The sequence below is a fragment of the Triturus cristatus genome, chromosome 7 (assembly GCF_964204655.1).
Source record: "Triturus cristatus chromosome 7, aTriCri1.1, whole genome shotgun sequence".
Classification (NCBI taxonomy): domain Eukaryota; kingdom Metazoa; phylum Chordata; class Amphibia; order Caudata; family Salamandridae; genus Triturus; species Triturus cristatus.
The window spans coordinates 660,973,651-661,000,548 of NC_140590.1; the positions used below are offsets into that span (position 1 = coordinate 660,973,651).

A 26,898-nucleotide genomic window follows, 5' to 3' on the forward strand; every position below is an offset into this window, starting at 1 on the left:
GAACATTACACTGAATATTTATCATAAAAGTCTTCAACAAATCCTGGCAGAATCTATAAGGCCAGACATAGAAAGCTAGAAGTCAGAGGGGACTAAACACCAGGTAACAGAAGGACACAGAGATCTAATTGTGCAACCACCTTAACTGAAGCTGCAAAGAGTTTGGCCTTGACTGGCTGCACGTCTGGTAGTACTAAAGTCTGTGCATTATCAGAAGCACACGCAGCTGCCTTTTTAAGCTGAAAATAGAACTTATTGTTCTGAATTAGGAATGAACCGTCTTTGATACACAAAATGGGCTTTTATTGTTAATTTGCAATTAGTGTTCTAGAACTAGTATAGCGCATAGACATTGTAAAGAATGGTGTAAACACGATAGCTTCAAACGCAATATTGTTGGAATTTTGTTATTGTTTACTTTACTTATAAACTTCCTCCGTACCTTTCGGTTTATACTCATTGTAATATTCATTCATCACTCATCTTGTACACAATAGACTAAGGTTTTAGTTTGAAGTAAAGGTTTTAAAATATATATCTTGCATTCTAGTGATCCTTGAGTGTGTTGTGCATTTATGAAAGAGGATTTGGTGTTCCACTAATGGTCCCTGTTTTGTGTTATGAGACTGCACGTTACCTGAACCACATTCTATGCAAACATTGCTTAGTGGTTTGTGAATGGATTGCAGTTCATCTGGTTTTCTGATTCAGGTTGGCACATTGACTAAGTGCTCAATACCAGAGGTCAGAAAACCAAACCTGTGGCTCTAAAAAAGCTCTAGAGAACATAAGAAGGAAAATTGAACAATATGCTGTGACAGTTAATGCCAAAGACCACAGAGAAATCTAGAAGGATGATAGACACATTACCTACCTCATGCTGAATGTTGCTGATGTCATCTAATGCGGTCACTAGCACTGACTTCATGGTATGCCGTTCCTTGGTGTGCTTCTTTGTTAGATGTAGCAGTGAGAATTTGCCATTATACTCGGAACTGCCTTGAGCTTCTTTATAAGGGTTCAAACGCTTGTCTGTTTTCTGATTTCAAGAACATAATTAAATCCCCAAGATTTATTGCAGAAATATTTTGAAAGCCTGAGTGATATTTGTCATGCCCATTTTAATAACTTTATATTTACAAAACAGTGATTGATGGAATGCTTGAATTAATCTCAGCCCCTGGTAATCAATCGGGCCACATTCCAATCCATCATTATTTTGTCCCTGGCCTGGCAGTTCGGGCTGGACTGTTCCCATGAGAAGCCGGGTCAAGACTGATTTACAGATGGCTGGGTCCAAACTGAGGTGACATGGTGGGCAAAAAACAATGGATTGGAATGCGGGCTGAGTGATTGCCAGTGGCTGAGATTAATTTGAGCATTCCATCCATCACCTTGCTGTTTTTGCCTTTGATGCCCTAAGTGCGCAGGGTTTGCCCAAACGTGGGTCCCGGGCTCACTGTGCCACTGGAACCAAGCCATACCCGGCTGAACAGCCCTAACTAGGGCAAAACGTGTCCTAGGTTGATTGTATTCTGGGTCAGGGAGGACTTGGCTTGGCAGTTCAAGCTGGAATGTTTCCATGAGGAGCAGGTTTAAGACTGATATGCATATGGCTGGGTCTAAACTGAAGTGGCAATGTTGGCACACATTGATAAATTGGGATGTGTCCGATCGATTGCATGTGGCTAAGATTAGTTGAGCATTCCAAACCTCAACTTGTTGTATTTTTCATTTTAACCACTTGGCAGAACACTGATCCAGGAGAGATCTTCAACAAATGCTCATGAATTTAATCCCTGTCTGGCTACCGTTAGAAGCAGTAAAAGCCCGCTGCTTTGTTGTAGGTGAACCAATAATAATTTTGGTTGGATCTCGCTCCCCTCCATCCTTCCATGAAGGGAAATCTTTCTTCTTTTACCGAAGATGGCTGCTCTCTCTTCAGCAGGGAAATTGATATAGGACTTGAGGCTGGAGGTACGTCTACTCACTGAAAGCATAGTAGGGCTGTAAGCTCACTGTCAGCATTGAAAATGAAATGACAGACAACTGGAAGCTTAAGCCATGCTTAATCATTGAAAGTAAAGTAGGACTGTAGGCACACATGATAGGATCTCCATAGCCTCTAAGGAGAGGCCATCTTGTAATGGTAAGGGGTTATTATACACATACAGAGTTTCTACTGATCAAAGACTGCCAACTCACATCTCTCTGTATTCTAGGGAAGGTGTTTATAAAACTTGCTCTTGGAAGACCAACCCTATTCCGCTAACTATCTGTTGCAACCTAAACACAAGAAATACTGTTTAAAACAACAAAATTGGAATCTGGACCAGGTATAAGTGATACCCCAAAATTGCAAAATCTGCACAGACACCTGCTTGTGCTGAGACTATAATTACAAGTAATACTTTCTTTAGTACATAAGTTAATTTGGGGTACTGGGCTGATCACCACTCCATAGGGAAGAATCATATCATATCACATATCTTCCAGAGTGAAGAACTCTGCTCGAAAGACATCCTGGGATCTCCTGTGATTAGATGTTATAATGTAAATGACTATTTCTCAAAGAACATAGGGGCTTGCCTATAGATATCTGTTAGACCTGGCATTTTTTGGTGTAATTACCCCTGACTTTTTGCCTCTACCTCCTCTATTTTCTGATTAATTTAAATGCTTTGGACACTTTGCCACTGCTAAACAGTGTCAAAGTGCAAGTGTTCCCTGTATAAAGTGTAATGGCGATTGATTGTCCATGATTGGTATGTTTGCCTTACTAGTAAAGTTCCTAGTAAAGTGCACTATGTGTGCCAGAGCTGGTAATGCAAATGCTACTAGTGGGCCTGCAGCACTAATTGTGATACCCACACAAGTAGCCTTAAAAAGAGAACTCAGGCCTGCCATTGCAGTGCCTGCGCGCAGTTTTATAAACTGCCATGTTGTTCTGACAAGTGCACTCACTTGCCAGACCTTACCTTTCCCTTTTTATGCACATCAGACACCCCTATGGTAGGTCCAGGGTACCCCCTGGGCAGGGTGCAGTGCATGTGAAAGGCAGGACATGTACTAAGGTGTGCTCTTGTCCTGACAGTGAAATAATCTCCATTTTGTTTTTCACTGTTGAAAGGCCAGCTTGCCCAGAATAAAATGGGAAGGCTGTGTAATATGTTTTCCAGCCTATCTTCCCAAAGTTTAAAGATGGAGAGGTGAAGTTTAGTATGCCTGAACTCACAATGTAATAACACATCTTTTTATGAAGATGGTTTTTGCATTGTGTGTTTATAAGCCACTCTTTTAGAAGTGGCTGGGTTTTTGTGGTCTAACATTTCTGTGCATCTCTGCCTGGTTGTGGATTGACTGTCTGGATTTGAGGGAATGTCTTGGCCCAGGGGAAGAGGTGAGACAGCAACAGGCTGACCTGCATCTGGAGTGTATGGGGAGGAGAGGCCCCTAGTAGTAAAGAGGCCTGGGTTGTTGCTATAAAACAATTGTCCCATCTCCTGCTGAGTGATTGAGAATTCAGAACACCACTAATCAAAGGAAGAAGGTGTCACTGGCAGGGAGGCACTCAGAACTGGTTTGAACAGGGGTCAGTGCCCCCTGAAACACAAAGACTTCAAAGCCATTGAGGGGTATAACTATGAGAGCTGAAGCCCCTGAACTTTGGAGAATGGCTTGCTCAAGATTGAACAAGACTGGAGCTACTTCGTGGTCAAGAGGAACCTTTGCCAAGGAAGAAACAACTGAAGAGACTGAAGGAAAGGACTGACCCTTGCTGTGCATTCTGGGGCTGGCCTTCAGTTTGCTGTTTTAACCAAGGAAAGGCTAAAGGGACTTTGCTGTTTGCTGTGTCCCCCTGCTTGAAAGGTCTTTGCTGTGCTGTGTCCTGAAGTAACTTATCCCCAAGGGCCCGAGGTGAGCTGGCTCCCTGTTGCGGAAACTCAGGAACACAAAAGTTTCCAAGAGAGTCTCAGCGACGCTGTGTGCATGTTCTTGTTGCAGCCTGAGACCCTCGTAAGGTGTGCCCTGTGATCGTGGCCACCTGGAGTCCAAGCAAGGATCAGCGACGCTATGTGCCTGTGCTTTTTGTAGCCTGAACCCTTTGTGAGGATTGTCCAGTTATCGTGTGCACCGGAATCCAAGTGAGTCTCATCGACACTGTGTGCGTGTGCTGTACACTGTGAGACCTTCATGAGGATTGCCTTGTCATCGTGCACCCGGAGTCCAAGTGATTCTCATTGACGCTGTGTGCGTGTGCTCTGTGCACCGTGAGATCTTCATGAGGATTGCCTTGTTAACATACACCCGGAGTTCAAGTGAGTCTCAGAGACGTGATCTCCGTGCAGCCTGAGACCTTCGTGTGGAGTGCCCAGTGATCATGCACCCGAAGCTCAAGGGAGTCTCAGCAACGCTGTGTGTGTGTGCCCGTTGGCAGCCTGAGATCTTTGTAGCAGTAGCAGCCCGGACGACAGATCCGGAGGAGCAGAGCCGCGGGCCCGAGCCGGCCGTTGCCAATTCACAAAGATTTAATCGGAGGCCCAGCCACTGGACGAGGAGAGGAGAGTGAGTTTGTTCCCCCCCAGGTAACGTTTGACGACTCCTGGGGCGGGGTGGGGACTTGGAGGGAGACGCTATCAGCCTCTCTCTCGTTCCGGCAGTGCGAGCCTCTGCTTCGGCTCGTATCGCGGCCCGTGTTGCCAAGGGAGTGGTGGGAGTACTGGGGCCGGAGTGCGGAGCTGCACTTTTAGATTACACAATACCCGTGTTGGGGGCAACTGTTGACAGAGGCTGACTACGAGTCAGGAAGAGTGGCGGAGAGACCAGCTAAGGCACCGTGATTGGTGCCGTAGTGTATTACGCCTTATTCCATTTCTGCATAATGGAGTACCTGACTGTCGTATTACACATTGCATCCTTTCTGCATAACAGAGTGCCTGATTAGTGTATGACACGTTGCATTATTGCTATATAATACACTACCTGATTGTCGTGTGACGCATTGCATTGTTTCAGCATAACAAACTACCCGATTGTCGTGTGACGCATTGCATTGTTTCTGCATAACAAACTACCTGATTAGTGTATTACGCATTGCATTATTCGTGCATAACGGACTACCTGATTAGTGTATTATGCATTGCCTTATTTCTGCATAACGACATACTTGGTGGTTGTATTACGCATTGCATTATTTTTAGGGGTGGCCGGAATTTGCGTAGTCGTGCTACGCAAAGCTCCGCGAAACGGTAAAAATCTCAGCGAATATGCAGAAATTCCGCGAACACGCGGAATTGCTTGTTCGGGATGCTTTTTTCCTGTTTGCGATTGCTGTTTGTGTGTTTGGGGGAAATATCTTGCGAACACGCATTTTGAGAACACGAACAAGCAAAAAATTCCGCAAAGCCGGTGAACGCAGAATTTTGGGCAATTCCGCGTTCTCCTTGAAACGTGAAATTACCCAAATTCAGCAAATTCCGCAAGTACAACGGAATTTACCGCCCAGGCCTAATTATTTTTACATTGCAAAGTGTCTGATTGCTGCGTTATGCATTGCAGTATTTTTACATTGCAAAGTGTCTGATTGCTGCATTACGCATTGCATTATTTTTACATCACAAAGTGTCGCAAAGTGTCTGAGTGCTGTGTTGCGCATTGTATTATTTTTACATTGCAAAAGTGCCTGATTCCAGCCTTACGAACTGTGTAACATGGTATTAGGATTACAGGGGAATGTTTAGAAGAGCTCATTAATATAGCCAGATCTTACAAGGGCTCGTGGCCTAACAACTGGCCAGGAGAAATAGTTCACATACTCATATGTTGGATTCAAATCATGTGGTCTTATCGTATTTCTTTTCATATAAAATATATCCTCTTCTTTATAAAACTCGTGTGGAGTCTATTTGTGTTGTCATCATTGGGTTGCTGTGAGTGTGGTTGCAAATACTTTACAGATTTGCCTTGAAGATAAGCCTGGCTACTCGTGCCAAGCTACCAAGCAGGGCTATCTCAAGAGGTGACCTTCTTTTCCCTGACGTGGAACCGCGGGTCCCTATTTGGCCTAAGGTACCTACCTCAGCCAACCAGGGATCCCGGGTTTAAAATTTGGTGGTCGCCGGTGTGGGATTTGAATGTGAATTTGTAAATTCACTCACAGTGATTGGTGTACATCACAAGTTTAGTGCAGACCATGGCGCAACAACGTATTGTGTTCTTAATTTGTTGGTTTTATTTTTTAGCAACCTTTAAGCCACACATCATTTCTCAGAGGAGTTAAGGAGCTAGTGAGGCTGCAGAATTAGTGTTCGACATTGAGGCATTGCTTACCTGCAAAGTTGATCAAATGAGGCAATTCTGCAGAGCTTTGGGATGTGCAATGAAAAGTAGTGCCAAGAAGGAGAAGCTGCAAATGGCCTTGAGGGCCTGGTGGGAAGCCAAAGGGGCTCAAGAGGCGGGTGATGTTGAGGTGGATGAGGATGACACAGGGAATGGATTCGGTCCACAGGATTTGCCAGTGGAGGGACCAGCTTCAGGGGCTGGTAGTAGCCATTCAGGGAGGAGTTTTTCACCAGAGGAGCTGGAGGAAAACCAAAGGGTCAGAGATCATGAGTTGGAGGTTTTAAAACTTAAAACTCAAGCAGAGGAGCAGAAGCTGCTCATTGAAAGTGAAAAGCGAACAGAGGAGAGCAGGATCGCTCTCGCCTTGGAAGAGAAAAAGATTCTCTTAGCTGAGTCATGAGTTAAGCTTGAGGGAGTTGGAAATGAATGTTAAACAGGCCGAGTCCAGTTCAAATGGTTACAGCACACAACCAGTGCCAGTGAGGAAGGTGTACGTTCCCAAAGTGCGAGAATACCTGAGGGGTGATGATATATATGCATGGTTCATGGCATATGAGATCGCACTGAGGATGAATGAGGTGCCTGAGAAGCATTGGGGGCGGGCCTATTGAAACAATTTGAGGCTTCTGGGAGGGATGTCTTACTCCCTTTAGAGAGGGCGGGAAGCCTGACCTACACCAATATGAAGGAGGCTTTATGCCTCAGGTATGGGCTCACTCCTGAACAGTATAGGTAGAAATTCAGGAAATCAAGAAACTGGAATCCAGTACTTGGGTAGAGGGTGTGAAATGAATGCGTACACGTGTGCACTGGATGGTTGGATGAAGGGCAGCAAGGCAACTGATTTTAAGAGCTTATGCGATTTAATTAGTTGGGCGCACTTGAGTAGTCTGTGTGTTTCAGAGCTGCGCCAGCATCTTCTGGACAGTAAGCTGACTGATCCCAGTAAGCTTGCTGAAGAGGTGGACCGCTGGACCAGTACTCGGGTCCACAAGGGGGTTGGAGCACCACTACCGCAGAAGGTGGGGACGGACAAGGGTAACCACAAGGGGTTCTCTAAATGGCCCCAAAGTAGTTCCCAGGTGAAAGGGTCCCAGTCCCCAAAGTCTAAGAGGTCCTGGCTCCATAAGGACAAGTGGGACAACCAAAGGTCCTCCTACTTGTTACTTCAGTAAAGAAGTGGGTCATTTTTCCCCTAAATGCCCCAAGAAGTCATCTGCACCCACTGGTGCTCCAGCACCAGGATTAGTGAGTGTAACGTTGTGGGAGGAATTGAGTCCTTGGAATGGGGAGGAGCATCGAGAGATGGTCCAGGAAATCTTTCTGCCTGAGAACACTAAGAAATACAGGCAGTGAGTGAACATCAATGGACGGAGGGTGGAGGCTCTGAGGTACACCGGAGGCAGTTTGACATCTGTCAGGTGTCAGTGGGTGTCTGAAGAGCAGGTAATTCCCGATGTGCTTCACCCTGTAGTTGCAGCAGACAACTCAGTGCGCCTCTGCAAGGTGACGCTGGTTCCCTTTGAGTGGGGGGGTCTCGGGTTCCTTGAAGGTCGTTGTTAGTCCGTCCATGCCTGTAGACTGTCTGCTGGGGAATAACCTGTAGAGTTCCCCCTGGAAGGAGGTGGAGCGCCAGGCGCATTTGGAGATGTTGGGTCTGCCTGAGTGGGCTTGTGTGACCACTCTGTCTATGGCAGCCAGTAAAGGTATTCAAGAGGACCTAGAGCCTGAAACAGTGGCCCAGGTACCTGCCATAAAGAGAAGAAGCAGGGGGCGCGGGGAACCAGCCCCCACAGTTCCCACGGTCCAGGAGGAGGCACCCTTTGAGGGGGATGCCCTGGAACCTACGGGGGAACAAGTGGCTGAACTGGGGGACCTACCTGAGCTGACTGAATGGCAGCATGAGGGAGGGCCCTCCAGGGAGGAATTCTGTGAGGAGCAGAAGAAGAGCCCTTCTCTTGTAGGTTTGCCGCAACAGGCAGCAAACCAGGCAGCAGGTGATCCGTCAAGATCACACTTGATTTACTGGGAGAATGATCTCCTGTACAGTGAGCCTAAGGTTGCTGAGCCTCGGTCAGCCCGTGCGCTGGTGGTACCCCAGGGCTTCAGAGCCTTCCTACTGGGGTTGGCTCAGGATGTACCTTTAGCAGGACATTTGGGGAAGGACAAGACCTTCAAGAGGCTTGTAATTCACTTTTACTGGCCTCAAATGCGCAAGAGTTACTCATTGCAGGACCTGTCAGACTTGCCAGGCAAGTGGGAAGAATAGAAGGAAGTGCAAGCTTTTCCTGTAGTCAGCACCCCCTTTGAGAGGGTGGGCATTGATATTGTGGGGCCTCTGGATCCCAAGACCGCCATGGGCAACAGGTTTGTCTTGGTGGACCATGCCACCTGGTACCCGGAAGCCATCCCTCTCCGAACAGTGACAGCCCCCGTGGTGGCCGTGCACTGATGGGGATTTTCTCCTGCGTGGGGTTCCCTAGAGAGCTGGTGCCCGACAGGGGTACTAATTTCTTATCTAGGTATGAAAAATCTCTGTGGAAGGAGTGCGGTGTAATCTATAAGTTCACCTCACCTTACCACCCCCAGGGTAATGGTCTGGTTGAGAGATTTAACCAGACCCTAAAGGGCATGATCAAGGGTCTTGAGGAACCCATGAGGCGTAAGTGGGACGTCCTCTTACCATGCCTGCTGTTTGCTTACAGGGAGGTGCCACAGAAGTCCTTAGGGTTCAGCCCCTTTGAGCTCCTGTATGGGCATCCTGTAAGAGGTCCCGTGAGTTTGGTGAAGGAGGGCTGGGAGAAGGCTCCTAGTAACCCCCCAGGATGTATATAGCTACATGCTGGCCTTTAGGAACCAAACTAGGCGTTTCAGGCAAGTCTCTCAGGTGAACCTGGAAGCCAACCAGGAAGAAATGAAACAGTGGTACGACCAGAATGCCACTCTGGTCGAGTTACAACCTGGGCAAAAGGTGTGGGTGATGGCACCAGTAGAGCCTTGCACACTCCAGGACAATTGGACTGGGCCTTATGAGGTGGTGGAGCGCAGGAGTGAAGGGACCTACCTGGTTGCCTTCCGGTCTCCTAAGAACCCTTTGAGGGTCCTCCATGTGAACCGCCTCAAACCACACTTTGAGAGGTTGGAGGTGACCATGCTCTTGGCTACAGATGACGGGGCGGAAGAGGAGAGTGAACCTCTTCCTGACCTCCTGTCAGCCAAGGAGAAGGATGGGTCAGTGGATGGGGTGAACCTCTCACCTACCCTGACCCTGGAACAGCAGAGGGACTGTCGCCAGATATTGGGTCAGTTTGCCTCCCTGTTCTCCCTGACCCCAGGAGTCACCCATTGGTGCATCCATGATGTGGACACTGGAGACAGTCTACCTGTAAAACAAACATTTTACAGAGTAGCTGATAAGATCAGGGCCAGCATCAAGGAGGAGGTTTCCAAGATGTCAGTGCTAAGGGTGATTGAACCATCCAGCAGTCCATGTGCCAAAAGCTGCTGCACCTGGTGCCACGCCAGAATTCCGGTTCTGTGTGAATTACCGTGGACTCTCACTAAGACTGACGCTCACCCCATTCCCAGAGCTGATGAGCTTGTGGATCGGCTGGGAGCTGGCCGGTACCTCAGTACATTTGACTCGACGTCGTGGTACTGGCAGATTGCCTTGACTGAGGGGCCCAAGGAGAGGTCAGTGTTCTCAATGCCAGAGGGGCACTCCCAGTTCAGGGTTACGCCCTTTGGGTTGAAGAACGCACCTGCCACCTTCCAGAAACTGGTTAACCAGGTGTTGAGTGGGCTGGAGGAATTCGGCGCCACCTACCTGGATGACATTGCTGTGTTCAGCTCCAGTTGGGAAGAACATTTGCAACACCTCTATGAAGTGTTGAAGGCCTTGTAGAGGGCAGGCCTAATGATCAAAGCAAGTAATTGCCAGGGTTCTGTGGTGTACTTAGGACATACCATACCATTCTGGCTTGGGAACCCCCCAAGACCCAGACAGGAGTGAGGGCCTTTCTAGGACTCACTGGGTATTACAGGTGGTTCTTGAAGGGGTATGGCACCATTGTTGCACCCTTGACAGAACTGACATCTAAGAAACAGCCCAAGAAGGTGATCTGGACTGATGCCTGCCAGACCGCTTTTGATGCCCTGAAGACTGCCATGTGCACGGCGCCCGTGCTTAAGGCGCCTGATTTCTCCAAAGAATTTGTGGTGCAGACAGATGCTTCAGGGCATGGTGTGGGAGCCGTGCTCTCACAACTGAATGATGAGGGCTTGGACCAACCCATAGCTTTCATTAGCAGGAGGCTACTTCCTAGGGAACAGAGGTGGAGTGCAATTGAGAGGGAAGCTTTTGCTGTGGTCTGGGCGCTGAAGAAGTTTAGGCCTTACTTGTTTGGGACTCACTTCTTGGTTCAGACAGACCACAGGCCCCTCAGATGGTTGATGCAGATGAGGGGTGAGAACCCAAAACTGTTGAGGTGGTCCATCTCCCTACAGGGAATGGACTTTACGGTAGAACACTGCCATGGACCAGAACACGCCAATGCTGACGGTCTATCCAGATTTTTCTGCCTCAGTGATGAGAACTCCCATGAGGGTGGGTAGTTCCCCCCACTTTTTGGCTGGAGGGGGCATGTGTTAGACCTGGCATTTCTTGGCGTGATTACCCCTGACTTTTTGCCTCTACCGCCTCCATTTTTTGATTAACTTAAATGCTTTGGACACTTTGCCATTGCTAAACAGTGTCAAAGTGCAAGTGCTCCCTGTTTAAAGTGTAATGGTGATTGGTTGTCCATGATTGGTATGTTTGCCTTACTAGTAAAGTCCCTAGTAAAGTGCACTATGTGTGCCAGGGCTGGTAATGCAAATGCTACTAGTGGGCCTGTAGCACTAATTGTGCCACCCACACAAGTAGCCTTAAAAAGGGAACTCGGGCCTGCCATTGCAGTGCCTGCGCACAGTTTGTTAAACTGCCATGTTGTTCTGACAAGTGCACCCACTTGCCAGACCTTACCCTTCCCTTTCTATGCACATCAAACAACCCTATGGTAGGTCCAGGGTACCCCCTGGGCAGGGTGCATTGCATGTGAAAGGTAGGATATGTACTAAGGTGTGAACTATGTCCTGACAGAGAAATAATCTCCATTTCGTTTTTCACTGTTGAAAGGCCATCTTACCCATAGAATAGAATGGGAAGGCTGTGTAATATGTTTTCCAGCCTATCTTCCCAAAGGCTAAAGATGGAGAGGTGATAGTTTACCTGAACTCACAATGAAAAACTCATGTCAATAATGACAAACTGCAGCTACAGATTTTCTTGGAGTTGACACCTACCTGGTTATTTAAATAATGTGTTGTCATTGTTACCCTAATGGTATCATAAACATGTGTTTGTGAAAGAAAGAGCATCTTCTAACAAGCATTTGCAATGCAATAGGTCTCGCATTTGTTAAAGTTAGAGCTATTGGCGTTAAAAATGACAATGTTTTTTACTTTTGTTTTTTTATTTGCACTGGAGTAAATATATTTGTATAGCTCTATTGCCATTGGTATAACAAAGCAAAATTAAAAAAACATTGTCATTTTCAAGGCCAACAGCTTTGTCTTTAACAAATTTGTGAAATATTCTGAGGTTGACACAATGGGGTCCGCTTGGTAGCAATGAACTCATAAAATGCAAAATAAACAGTTTGTATTACGTGCTGTTACTTAATTCCATATGCGTTCACACAATGAAGGCTTATGCTGGATTTCTACACAGTATGATAGATATACTTACTTTACAGAGACCCAAAGTCTTGAGAGCTAAAAACTGTTTAACATCTCTGATTATGTGTAAAGCAACGCTTGGTGTTACACTGCAGGGTGCTTTTGTTATTCCTGATCGGTTGGAATGTGTGCATGCCAAGGTAATTGTTTGGACCAGGCTCCTTTTTGACTGCAGTCAGAATACCACTTGCACGTGACTGTCCGTAAAGTGAGGCATTATGCAGCAGTTTGTGGCAAAAAGGAAATTAAGAGCCCTCTGATCTGCAGCTGCCTACGGGGAAGTACCATGTAAATTGATACTTGTGCAGCTCACTACTCACCCGCAAGGGTCTCAAGGTGCTTGTACGAATACCGCTGTGGAACCCATCATGGCTTTCCCTGTGAGGTGTCCACTCCTGGGCACCCCCAAGGTGGAGGCCAGGCATCCTTAGCGGTGTGGGGGCCATTGTGGAGATTAAGCAAGCTATTGCCCAGAGTTGCAGAGTGGACACTGCTACCGCGCCCAAGCTTTGGACACACTGCATGGGGACACAGGCAGGACAGTTGGCTGGGGATGACACGGACCACATTTCTTTCTCCAGTGTAGCTACGGAAATCGGATTCCTGCTGCTGTCTGCTCTAGTCCATCACTGGCTGTTTGTTATACCTGCTGCTCAGCCAGTGTGAATGATGGTGTGCATGGTGATGATGCCTGGATGTGGAGAGTCAGTTAGAGTATGGGCAGAGCGGTATACAACCTTTACAACGCAACTTTTACAACGCACTACACTTACAACGCATTTTTTACAATGCAACATCCACTACAACGCATTCCATTACAACGCAGGACACTACAACGCATTTTTAAAAACTACCTTTACAACGCATTCCATTACAACGCATACTACCTTTACAACGCATACCATTACAGCGCATATTATTACATTAAAACCCCTACACTATCCAACACTTACCCTACTGTTGCACCCCCTGGAGTTAGAATAGTAATTTTTACCCCTATACTATCCAACACTTGCCCTACTGTTGCACCCCCTGGAGTTAGAATAGTAATTTTTACCCCTATACTATCCAACACTTGCCCTACTGTTGCACCCCCTGGAGTTAGAATAGTAATTTTTACCCCTATACTATCCAACACTTGCCCTACTGTTGCACCCCCTGGAGTTAGAATAGTAATTTTTACCCCTATACTATCCAACACTTGCCCTACTGTTGCACCCCCTGGAGTTAGAATAGTAATTTTTACCCCTATACTATCCAACACTTGCCCTACTGTTGCACCCCCTGGAGTTAGAATAGGAATTTTTACCCCTATACTATCCAACACTTGCCCTACTGTTGCACCCCCTGGAGTTAGAATAGTAATTTTTACCCCTATACTATCCAACACTTACCCTACTGTTGCACCCCCTGGAGTTAGAATAGTAATTTTTACCCCTATACTATCCAACACTTACCCTACTGTTGCACCCCCTGGAGTTAGAATTGTAATTTTTACCCCTATACTATCCAACACTTACCCTACTGTTGCACCCCCTGGAGTTAGAATAGTAATTTTTACCCCTATACTATCCAACACTTGCCCTACTGTTGCACCCCCTGGAGTTAGAAATAGTAATTTTTACCCCTATACTATCCAACACTTGCCCTACTGTTGCACCCCCTGGAGTTAGAATAGTAATTTTTACCCCTATACTATCCAACACTTACCCTACTGTTGCACCCCCTGGAGTAAGAATAGTAATTTTTACCCCTATACTATCCAATACTTACCTTAAATCCAATGCAATATTATGCGTTGTAATGGTATGCGTTGTAAAGGTAGTATGCGTTGTAATGGAATGCGTTATAAAGGTAGTTTTTAAAAATGCGTTGTAGTGTCCTGCGTTGTAATGGAATGCGTTGTAGTGGATTTTGCGTTGTAAAAAATGCGTTGTAAGTGCATGCGTTGTAAAAGTGTGCGTTGTAACGACATACATCCGGCAGAGCAGCAGGAAGGCTGCTCCTGGTGGGGCTCTACTTCTTAACATCTTCCTTGAATAAAACTATCTGCTTAATACATGGACTACGTGACATCCTCATTACTACACTGTTACAATAAAAAGCGCTTCAAGGGCCATGGGGGTTATTTATGCTGAACAAACACATCTATTAATATGTTAAGACATACTCTGTGATTTACGTAAGTTGAGTATTTTCACATCTTCTTTTTAATTGGGTCGGTTGTGTTGTTACAGTTTCTATTCAGCAGCACTTTTATCTGATACATCTGTGTTTTTTTGCACTATCCGTTTAATCTTCTCTCAGAGCACCAGAATTGTATTTACAGTTGTCCTAACCATAGAGTCAGCAATGGCGGCCACCGCCCGGTCACGACTGCATGTCCATTAATGTAATAGCGCGGCACCCGGAGGGGTGAGGGGTGGGGGGGTGGGCAGCAGGTGCCATTGTTGACTTTAAGCCTGTGTAGTTAATTTATTTATTTTTTTAAAACTACGTTTTGGTGCGGCCGGTCTTGAGTGCATGCCCATGTTAATGTACAAGAGGGCGCCTGGAGGCGTGAGGGGACTGCGGGCGGCATTGTTGACGTTGCGCCTGTGTCATTCATTTTTCTTTTTTTTTAAAACAAAGTTTTGGTGCAACCCGGTCATGACTGCATGCTCATGTTAATAAAAAAAGATGGCGCCACGCTGAAATTTAAAGCGCAGTGACCGGAGACGGAAGGGGGCTGCGAGCGCCAGGTGACATTGTTGACTTTGCGCCTGTGACGTTAATTTATATTTTAAAAGCAAAGTTTTGGTGCGGAGTGCACAACAAAAGAAAGGCGAGAGTGCGTAATGTTAAAGCGCATCGCGAAACAAAAAGAAAGAAGTAGTTCCCAAAGAACACACAACACTTATGAGTGTAAGTAAACTGTACTTTACCGGTGCTCCTTGGGTAAAACCGGAAATAATGTATCAGCGCAGGAACAAATAAGGCGCCAGGAAACAAAAGCGATGCTGGAGTACACCAATTGCAACAGCAGGAGGGATTACACTCAGAATGAGTGATTACCGCAGGTCTTTGTTGTATATACATGTTGTTTTCTTTTGAACGTCTGGGTTCACGGCGCAATCATGATGTTCTAGAATAGAACATCTGATCGAGCCTGTGAGTCAAGACAAATTGTTGAGGGGAGCCGACAGCAGCAGGAAGACGTGTATCGGGTGGTGCTTCCAATTTATGGAATAAACCTGCTTTTCATTTATTCGACTGGCTACTTTCCTACTTTACAGTCTTGCAGACAATGCATGCACACTGATGCTCGACCTAAAAATAAGACATATGATTCCAGTTAAATACTATACACTGGAAGCAAGAGGCACACCCTCATCTCACCATCTAGGCCAATTCATTCACTAATCAAGTTTTGGCCAACTTCTATCCAGGGAGGAAATAGTCTCTAACTCTGGGTTCCAAATTCCTGCAATTGTCTTGCGTGTTCTACTTCTTACCACAGCTGTATTAAGAGTAAGACAAGAGTATACGCTCAGGATAACTGAAATCCTCCTGTGATGGACCACCACATCTTATTCTACATGTATGATTCAAAGATGCACAAATGAACCTATGATCATATGAATGATTTCAACAAATAGTCACTGAGATCCATTCACAAAGCGTTTTCCCTGTGCAATGTGATTTGTCCTGAAAATGCAGGCATGAGACGGGAGTAAGTGGTACCTAGATGTAGAAAAAATACCCTTATTATATATTCCTTCAAGAGAACTGCTGTATTCTATCCAACCCCTTTTGTCTGTTTCGAAGCTGCTCAGGCCCTCGCTCTGGGCGAATACCGGGACAGTGTACTTCCATACCATGGTAAAACCGCGAGGTGCGGTGATAGATTTACAGCATGGGCATTTAACAGGGTCAGAATGAAGCCCTTGCATATGTTTTTATTTCTGCTGTGCTCTGTATTCGGAATACAGCTATCATTAAAGAACTATCACTAGACTCGTATAGGGAGATAACAGTCTCCATGTATGGTACGCAGAGTACCGCCTTGGCTGCTGTATTACTGTCAGTGTAAATGGAGATGAGCTAGATTTAGTACCATTACCGAAGACTCCACTCCAAGCCCTCTGCCTTCTCCCTTAGCAACAATCCTAATAGGAGGCTATTGGAAGGCTGAGGGAGCGACTGGTGTCCACCCTGTAATGGTGCAAGGGGTAGAAGTGTGATTGCCACTACCACAAGCCTTTTTGTGAGCCAACATCTACTCTCACCTTTCACAAGCACCGGTTTACAATAGCATTGACTGTAACTGCAGTTTACTCCAGACCATCATACCCCCCTCATTAAAAAAAGTCAAAGCTGAGTACTGTACCTGCTCCAGGGTGGACTGGGAAAAGCTGTACTCCTCCAGGTTAAACGTCCGCTTAACTTTAGGGGAAAAAAACGTGACAAGACACAAGTTACAGAGTGAAAGCACTGACAGACCCACAACATATGATGTCTGATTTCAGGCAAGCCCATTAAAAAAGCAGAAGTTGCTTTTAAACAATAGAACTAGGATGTTATTTTTACAGTGCAGGACTAGTTTTTGGAAGCAGGCAAACGCTAACAAAGAGTACATATGTGGTTACAGGGCACATCAGCAACTTTCTATTCAAATTTCTTCTCAGTCCGAGAGTAACCCGAGACCAGGCCCATCCCTTCTCTGACTTCAAACCGTGCACCACTGTTGTCGGCCATAACTCTCACCTTTGCTCTGGTCTTGCACAGCTATATACCCGCCGTTGGTGCTTTGATCTTAGGCACCAGCTTTTATTTAAACAATTAGTAACTAGGGGCCTACTTATTGGATTTTTTTTGTTCTGGTGTTAAATTATTATGATTCATTTTTCTATGTTTCTAAATTCATGTGGGCTTTTTCCTGTGGAGTGCTTTCACGTCATCACTGTCTGGGTGCTGCACACATACTTTACAAATTGCCTCTAAGTTAAACTTGACTGCTTTTGTGGCAGGCTACCAGAGGGTTAAGCACAGTTTAATTTATTGACCTTTGTGGTTGTTGCTTGAGAAGGATCTTCAACCCCCTTAATCAAGTCTAATTTCCTGCAATTGACCATTATATTTAGATCGATTTTAATGGTTGTGGGGGTGGGAAAATAGATTGATTAGAATACCTGCAGCCTTTGTAAACAATATTTGAGGTCTAGCAGTAGCGTCTCATGTTTGGTGATTGGTGGCTGGTGCGGAGGAAGCCAACAGGTGAAAAATGATTCTCCTTGCTGGGGGGAGTTGAATTCCGCTGAATGTTTTCCTCAGCTCAGAATAAAAGCATAATGAAAGAGTTGATAACTAAAGGGTCAACTACATATGAGAGAAGAGGATGAAAGGGCAGGATTTCCTATTCTTTATTTGGCTTTGCTTAGGTAAGATTCACAAAACATTCAAATAAATCGTATCATCCATGTAATAAAACAATACACAGTGCAAACAGTACAAAGTGTAAATTCAGCATTAAAACCATCGACCGAATAAAATAATTTAATTAATAACTATATGGCATCTCTGTTTTTATTTTTATTGCAGGTTCAGAAATGGAAAATTAGAATTCATCCATAATCATGTATTAAACTCTTCCATCTTAAATTATAATCAAAGAAAAATAGAATAGAAAATAGAAGGAGCAGATTCATTCATAATCATGCTCTGGACTATTATAATTCTCAAGAAGCTAATACAAAATGCAAAATAATTTACAATGCTATCAACAACTATTCCATCTTGCCTCATAACTTTCACAGAACAAAAATGCATGCTAGACCTATGCAAAACCAAAAAGATTTCGCTAGATACAGTGAAAAAAAGGACACAGAGACCGACACACTCCATTAACGTGAATAAAAAAAAATAACTGAGGTCTGTCAAGTAAAAAAAAAAGGTCTGTTGTAAGGCAGCCATAAATGATGTATCAGATCATGCGAAAATGACTGCCTCAACTACAACCATTTTAACAAAGGCACATCACGTTTTATCAAATGTATTAAAATCACCAACCCGTTTGGCGTACATTTTCACTTTTTTTGTGGACAACATCCAGTTTACCCTTTCAATGATTGAAAACCGGAGGGCTGACTGCCAATGGTCTGTAATGACGGATCTTACAATCAGAATAGTGATAAGCCAGGCCCTCCTTGCCCACTTTGAAGGCAGGCCAAAATGCCTGTTGCTTTCCATTAAAACTGCCCACGCATCTGGTGGGTTTACCTTTTGTAGGTAACTGTAGATAGCTGCTAACACAATTTCCCAATCGACCCGAAATGCTTTGCATGTCCAAATCTTGTACAGCCAGGTTCCAACCTCCCCACATCTTGGGCAGGGTGATGGAATATCAGAGTTACTTGTATTTAGAAACACGGGTGTATAGTATACCTGCCACTGTGCAAATAGCTGCATACTTTTAACATTACCCCCAGTTACGCAGTGGGGTTCAAATGGCTAACCTCCTCCCAATGTTGGGGTCTAATCTGAGCAGCAGTTTCCCTTTGCCACTTTATAACTATTGATTCATGTACAGCAATTTCAGGAGCCCTTTTAGTGTGCAGAAAGGAGATCCACTAACTATCTTAAACCTTAAAAGCTTGTTTAAAAAAATGTGGTTGCTGGTCCGCAATTACTCTTGATTATTCTAATTCTTTTGCATCTTCTTTAAAGCGCTAAGCAACTGATTGAGTGCAAATTGATACCACGCTCCTCGCCCTTTTATTTTTTTCTGTATGACATCTTGGGTAGCGAGCTTACAATTAAAAACCCAGCAGCCTTCTTTAGCCAGTCCTACCGCCTCCCAATGTTGGAGGTCCCTTTTTAGGTCGAGCCTAGAGTCAGCACGCATGCGCTGCTCTGAGAGACTTGCTATATTGGAGTATGGACTTGAAGCCCCGCCCACTCTCCACCCATATTTTTCATTGGCTTCTATCTTTGTCCTTCACAAATATAGGCTTTTTTCAGTAATCAGCTTGTTAGTTCCTCCTTAGTACCGCCTTGTCTTCATTTGTAACCTTCCATGGCTACTAGTCTTTTTACTTCGGTTGTTGCACGATACATGTTCTTAAGTCTGTAAGCACTCTTTTCTTTAATGAGTTTCTCTTAGTGCAGGCAAAACTTGCATTTCTTACACTCTGCGCACTATTCACACTTTTACTTTCAGAGCAGCCGGGGCACTGTTGGGCGCTTGTTTGCAATGCCATAGGCCTCACATTTAAATGCGAGACCTATGGCATTGCAAATATTTTCTTTTGGTTTCTTATGCTTCCTGTCACTTATTTTCTCCGCTGGTCGGAGTCAAATCGAGGGATTGGCTCCAGTTTTTATGATTCGGCTTAGCCTGGTTTTGTTGCGTTGGCTTTTTTTTCTCGGAGTGATTGACTGGGAGTCAGAAGAACACGCCGGATGTTAGCATGATCCATGAGCTCAGGAGTCTCTGGAAGAAGTTTCGGGCCTCGGGTCTGATTTGCCCGGAGATGGGTTTGGAAGTCGACTCGGCGCCCAGTAACCATATCTATCGAGCCCTCGAGGGCTCGCGACTGTCGGGTTTCATCAGGGCCCTCCTGGTCCTCACCATATGCTGTGCAAAGGCGCAGGAGCTGAGCCTGCACGGGAGGAGCGTGTGCAAATCAGCAGGGTAGGTCAATATACACGTTGTGGGCGAAGAGGGGATATGTTGTATATTATGTATTGAACTTGCAAATGGCTTTCTGTGTGCTGGGCGGTCAGGATGGCTGTATACTTAATTGGGCTTGCATAGATAGGGAGAATAGTTCATATTCTGTTCTTCTCCGTTCAATGTGCATAGAAGTCGTTACGCTTGGTGTCAAATGAGAGCTATGTTTGCTGAGTGTGCACAACTAGTGCCCTTGATCTTGACACACCTTATGCAGGGGGTCAGTGTACTGAATATGTGGCAGGGTCAGTATACTGAGGGGCATATTCTCAAGGAGCTATCACCGAGTTATCAGCACTTTATTGCAGCCAAAGTCACGATAAATGTACCGCCCCATTCACAAGCTGGTGCTAACAGCCCATATCACCAGTTTTCTGGCGATAGCATCCTAAAAAAACATCGCCACGGATGACGCCGGCAACTATCGTTAATGAGATGCAGAGTAGGCGTTCCCGAGCAAAAAGCTGCAACAACACCACTCCATAACATTCTCAACGACCAGCCTGTTCGGCGATAAGAGCACAAATGAGGCGATAAGGCGCGTTAGCAGCAGGAAACTAACACCTGCTCTGACCTGGTGTAAAGTCAGATGACAACCGGCAGCAACCAAGTAAGCACAGCCAAGAGCCAAACATGAAGAACAACAGATGCCCCCGAGCAACTGAACATGCAGCCCACCACCATCCCCACCCACCCTCCCTTTGGACAAAGAGAATGCACATCAACTCCACGAAACCATGAACTAAACAAGTCACCAGAAGTCGCACAATCACAACACCTAACATACAGGTGTGGCCAGAAAAATGGAAATCATACATTTATATCGTATATTCCAAATAAAACGTTTATCGCAGATTTGACAAAAAACAACAATCTTGAAGAGGCACAGCGGGTCTTCTCTGGGCATTCTGTAAGTCACAGCCTGCAAGACAGAAATACAGATAATAAGGTGTGTCATGCGCCCATCAAAGTACAGAGAGGGAGAGCAAAAGAGAGAGAGGGGGGAGGGGGAGAGAGAAAGAGAGGGAGAGAGAAAGACAGAGGGAGAGGGAGAGAGAAAGTGAGAGAAAGAGAGGGAGAGAGAAAGAGAAAGAGAAGGAGAGAGGGAGCGAAAAAGAGAGGGAGGGAGAAAGAGAGAGTAAGAGAGGGAAAGAGAGAAAGAGGGAGAGGAAAATAGAGAGGGAGAGAGAAAGAGAGAGAAAGAGAGGGAGAGAAAAAGAGAGGGAGAGAGAAAGAGAGAGAAAGAGGAAAAAAGAGAGAGAGAGAAAGAGAAAGAGAGGGAGAGAGAGAGAGAGAGAGAGAGAGAGAGAAAGAGAGGGAGAGAGAAAGAGAGGTAGAGAGAAAGAGAGGGAGAGAGAGAGAGTGCCGACACTGCAGACCCAGGCCTCACTGTTCACCTGCAGTCACTGGTGTGTCTCCAACCACGTGCCGGTACACAATGCAGTCTCCCAGGTCCCTCATCTGAAACAGTTGCCAGAGACATGCATGGCAGAGTCCATACAGTAGCACACGCCATCAGCAATGGCCCGCCCCTGTGCACACAGGCCAATGCACCCCAGCCCCTCCCGCCGCCCAGCGGAGATTGCCCGCCCCTGCGCAACCAGGCCTCACTGCTCACCTTCCACCACCGGCATGTCTCCAAGAGGGCCCACCACGTGTCGGTGGGAGCCCCAAGTCCGGGGCCCGCTACCATGGCACCCTCCACATCGTGCAGCCCCGCACCGCGAGCCACCAGGTCACACACTTGATTCTAGGTCTTGATTTCACTATGGCAGAGAACATATCAGTGCACCCGGCCTCATCGCAGGCTGCACACCCGCTCAGCCCTTGAGATGCCACTAACTCTGTGAACCACGAGGCGACGCCAAGTGAGGGTAGACCCGCACTGCACGCTGGCTCAAGCCTACACTGCGTTCCAGCAGGGCTCACAATAATGCCACCATTCAGGACCGCTTGGACGGCGCATTATCAGCACTTAAGGTGCCCCTATCTCAGTGCACCGAAAGACACCATCCCGTGGCGGTGTGCCTGTGCGGACCCCATCATGTCACCCCCGGCACCGGCCAATGTGCTGAGCACTAGTGCATTTGAAACTAACTTGATACAAATGTCGGCTGCTAGCATAAACTTGAAATAAAGGGCGTCAAGTGGTGATGTGTTTAACTAGGTCGCTTTCACTCCAACAGAGTCGCTGCAACTGTTTTGTAAATATTATCATAAACACTGTATAATATGGTAATGTGCCTATTAGTGTCAAAGCCTCCATGTCAAACAACAGTAGATATTATAGCACCCAGCATAATGTGCTGCATGGCTACATGACTAAATACGTCTAAGGTCCCAAAGGCGAGACCGATTGCATTGCGAATGCTTGTTGACATTCCTGGGAGTTTGGCATCTACTGATGTTTGCGCATGGATGCTGGGCCGTTTAAGATGTATAACATTCATGCCCAAAATGTCTTATCGAACCAGTATTGGGTTTCAAACTGGTTGTATTTTAATAGGGGAATAATATAATTTGTCCGGAATCTTGTCAAGAAAAACAAAAATAAAGACAGTGGCTCCTAATTTAAATAGCCAAAGTACAAGAATTACAAAGCTAGCAGGATAGTAGCATTGCAGATTGGGAACAGCCAGCTCCTCTTTCCAAATGAATAAACAAATCAAATCTTCTGTTTCCTTAAAAATCATTTCAATTATGCCGATTGGGAGCACGGAGCACTGGAAGGCAACTGGAGACACATCTTCATTTTATTCAATTCAGTTCTGTCAACTATGGAGATGGGCAAATGACTCCAGCTACTTAAGAGTAATCACATTATTATAGTAGGGAGTCAGTTTCCAGAGAAGATTCCCTGGTGCAGAATTAAATAAAAGGACCTCATTTGTTAATTCTGTATCCCCCCTAATACAGTAAAGCTGTCAATTGTTTTAAATAACACTTTAATTGATTGAGCCTTAGAAGAAGTGTAAACACCGAGGTTTTCTGCAAAAAACTTGATGAGGTTGGGGGCACCAGGAGCTATCTGAAATGAGGCTCTAATGGCTATTGCCCGTGCCTCAATGTAGGGAGGTCACCCTTGTCTAGTACCCCTGGAGATTTGAAATCTGTCAGAACTTTTCCCATTAATTATAAGTGAGGCGTTAGTGCCTTTATATAGATTACATGGGTTATTTATCAACTAAGCTGGAAGCCCCCATTTTATTAATACTGCGCACAAAAAAGACCAGCTGGACACATCAAAAGCTTTTCCACAGCCATAAAAATGAAAGCAGCTGTGACTTTATTACTCAAAATATGACCACGACTAAAAAATTGAGCTGTCACCCGGGCATAAAGCCGGTTTGATCCCTAAGTATATTTTTTGAGGTAATAGGGCGGTCAACCTTCCAGCAATTAATTTAGCCAGGGTTTTATAATTGATGATGGGGAGTGTTATAGGTCAATTTAAGTAGAAGTTGGCAGGATCCTTCCCTTTCTTAAAAAAACAAGCAATATTTACTCTAAAAAAAGATGGAGTTATGCTACCTCCTGATGAGATATGGTTGAAGAGTCGTGTCATTGGTGCCTTCAACTGCTCTACAAAGGTCTGATACCATTCAGATCACTATCATCACCAGCAGCTTTTCTCCTAGATAGGCGCTTAATGATTCCAGCTAGTACTCCCAGTGTAGCTTGACTAACTAGGCCTGCCACTACTCCCACCAATATTATTGGAAGGGAGCATTTCTTTAGGTACTCAACCATAGCTGAGCCTGGAGGATCGACTGTTTACGTGTAAAAGCCCTCGAAGTTCTTCAGGAAGAGCTAGGACCCGATTCACAAAAGTAATCTGAGACAAAAACCTAACTTTACGACTTTCGGTATTCACAAAAGGCATTTAGGAGTAGTAAAGTTAGGATTCCTAACTTTACTACTCCTAAATGCCTTTTGTGAATACCGAAAGAGGTAAAGTTAGGATTTTGTCTCAGTTTAGGAGTAGTAAAGTTAGGAATCCTAACTTTACTACTCCTAAATGCCTTTTGTGAATACCGAAAGTCGTAAAGTTAGGATTTTGTCTCAGATTACTTTTGTGAATCGGGCCCCTAATATTTTTCTAGTCACTGCATCTCAGCAACCAGGGCTGTTGCACACCCTGCCTGGTTTACATTCAGGTCTTTTAGTCCTAAAAACATGTCCTTGGAACATATAAGCAGCTCTGTTGTCCTGATTCTGGGATGCCAGGGTCAATGACTGACCCTGTCCTCCTGTAGTATCAGGGATTATCATAAGAGGAGGGGCTTCTATTTGGGGGTGCTTCTATATTGAAAATTGGGTAACTCTTGCTTCCAGAGTCAACACCTTCACTTTATTATAACAGGGACAGAGCTGTGAAGAGCCTTATGGTACTGTAATAATATCTTGCTTGACTTCCCGAGAGCAATCTGATTGTGCAATTTTATCTTTTGATACCCTAATATTCCCCTGGTTAGAATCATGCACTGCCCTTTGGGCAAAATTTCTGGTCGCCACTTCCGGGGGCTTGTCTCTTGTCTCCCTGTAACATAATGGCATACTTAGGGAGCGTAAATATGGGTGACCTGACCTGCTGCTGAGGCTCTAAGACATTTTGCACCTGTGTTCAGAAGTTTCAGAGGCATGCAAGGCCTCAGAAAGAAGATTAGGGTTCCTCATTCCCTGATGTGGGGGTGAGGGGTTGAATCCATCAGCTTCTGTAGGACCTCCTGATTGTAAAAAGTCAACATAAGGATCGCCGCCACCCAAAGCGGTCCTGAGAGGGGGGTCATATACTGATGCAAGATGGCAGAGTTTAGCACTGCAGGATGTGGTGGTGACTGCCATCTGCACCCCTTGTTCACTTTTTTTGAGAGGCGACCTTTATAAGATCTCAGCCCCCAGAGCCCCCCACTTTCCCAATCACCTGGAAAAAGCACCTGAGAAGTCTGCATACCAGGGGCACGCCAGGTAGGAAGTGGGAGTTAAAGGGGCGATAAGCACAATAAGCTCCAGCTTTGATGTGGAGCTGAGTCCTTGTTTCCTATTAGAGGACATACTGGCAGCTCCACAGTGGCCCAAAATGTAAGTAAGACTACTCTTTTGAACCATGGCTAGTACATTGGTAGTTTGTAATGACTGCATTGAGTACTTAGTTTAACAGCTGTAATCTTGTGGAAGACAGCACTGTGGCCTTAAAAAAGAAGTTCTCTCGATCAGCGGCCGTTACATTACATTGTACAATTTCAATGACAGTTACGATTAAATAGCTCATCAACCAATGCTGAAAGCTAAGGCCAAGACTAGTCCTGCAATTAGTAGGGAAGCTAGCTCCCTCTTTATGTAACCACAATCTATTTTTCTCATATTTATTAATCAGTTATTAAATATACCTCACAGACACTCATCTGGGAAGACTTATCCATTTTGAACCAGATACTCCTTACATTATTAATCTTAGTTCAGTGATTCAGCTGTTCAAGAATACTCCGTTATTGATATACGACAACTGGACAATGTGAAATTTAATCTTACCTTCCTCTAAAGCAGAAAAGGCTTGTGACAGTGACTTGACATTATCCATTGGTATTTTGTATGATAACAAGGATGAAAACCTTAATCAGAGAGAAAAAACACACTGTCAGCAACAGTCTTTATTTTATGTGGTAGCACTACTCTCAATCCAGTTAAATAAAAAAAAGAATTTAAGCATTTAGAGGGAGAAAAAAATAAACACATGCCCCACATACTTTTAAATAACATGATAAAAATGTGGGAGACGTATCAGAATAGAAGGTCTAAATCCTGTTAGATTCTACTTGAGAAACATTGCATTGTGACATTGAATCTTGAGAATCTTAGAATGTATTGACAAAAGGTCTGCAGTAAATTTTGTCTCCAAAAATAAGAGGCCCTATAGTAAAATGTAGCTCTTTGTGGCACTCAGTTATTTCAAAAGAAGCTATGAGAGGCGACATACCTAGGCTGAGCATAAAGGAGAGATAAAACTGAAGAATGTATCAAATATGCTTGCAATTGCTCCTTTCCCCAAACAATCACATAGTCTATTTCTGCCACTCCTCAGCTTCTCAGCATCACAGTAGGCAGCAAAATATAGACATTACCAATCTGTGCAGTGTTTCCTTTCCACTTTCTGACCCCTACTATTTGATTTATTCGGTTAGAACTTCTAGTCCTTCTTTTCTCTCTTCTTACATGCATCAATCATTGAACTCTTATTCTGAAACCAAGCTCTTATTCTAAAACCAATCAACTGCCTCCACCTATAAAGCACCAAGCAATGGCTCATTCCTCAAAAAGCTGAATATCACTGGGTTTAAAACCACTCCCCATTAGTTGCACTCATCTATTAAATAACTTGTCAAGCTATTTTACAATGATATGTTTATATTCTGCCTACCCATCTGGTATTTGTTGTATCTTGGCAACTGGATGCTTTCATTGCTGGATTCTAGAGTGTTGGAATCCAGAAGGATTGGGAAGCTGGCAGTTGCTGAGGAGCTGGGATGTGACAGGGGTCATTGTGTGCTGTCTAATAAACATCCTAATTTCTACAAAGGGGCTGTGTCCTGTCATCTCAAAAGTATTCAGTTAGACCCTCTATCTTCATTGTCAGGTCTCTTTCTTGGTGCTTTTTCTCCGTGTCTGACGATGGCAACTGTTTTATTGTAAAAAAGTATATCCTGCACTCTGCTTCTTACCCCTCACCTGCATCAGCTCTGCTGCTTACTTCCCATGGCATTGCCTCTTTTGGTGCCATTCATTCTAATTTACAAGGAAAAATTGTTTTGTTCAAGTAAATGGCAACCCAAAGCTTGCTCGTTTGGATCCTTTCTTTGCCATTTTACCCTTCATACTCTTTCAGTACACCTGTTATTTCTAACATGTTTCATGGTCCTTATCAATCTTTCCTTGGACATGTTTCCTAATTCATTGAAATGGGCACACAAACTGGTTGAATAACACCTTGTGTTGATGAATTTATTGTATTTTCAAACCTACTGTCTCTTATTCCTCCCTTCACTGCTGAAAAATGTGCTTAATTTCCT

At 45.0% G+C, this 26,898-nt stretch overlaps 1 protein-coding gene across 3 annotated transcripts in view; it reads right to left on the minus strand.

Moving 5' to 3' along the window:
- The window catches only part of LOC146810314 (ATP-binding cassette sub-family A member 10-like), a 1,546,030-nt gene that overhangs the window by 21,971 nt on the left and 1,497,161 nt on the right, over positions 1–26,898 (minus strand). For all 3 annotated transcript variants that reach the window (XM_085617307.1, XM_085617308.1, XM_085617306.1), the window contains 2 exons: positions 25,364–25,443; positions 16,490–16,545 (listed from right to left, as the gene is read on the minus strand). In XM_085617307.1, the coding sequence (XP_085473433.1) occupies positions 16,490–16,545; positions 25,364–25,443 (136 nt within the window). The remainder of the gene's footprint in view (positions 1–16,489; positions 16,546–25,363; positions 25,444–26,898) is intronic.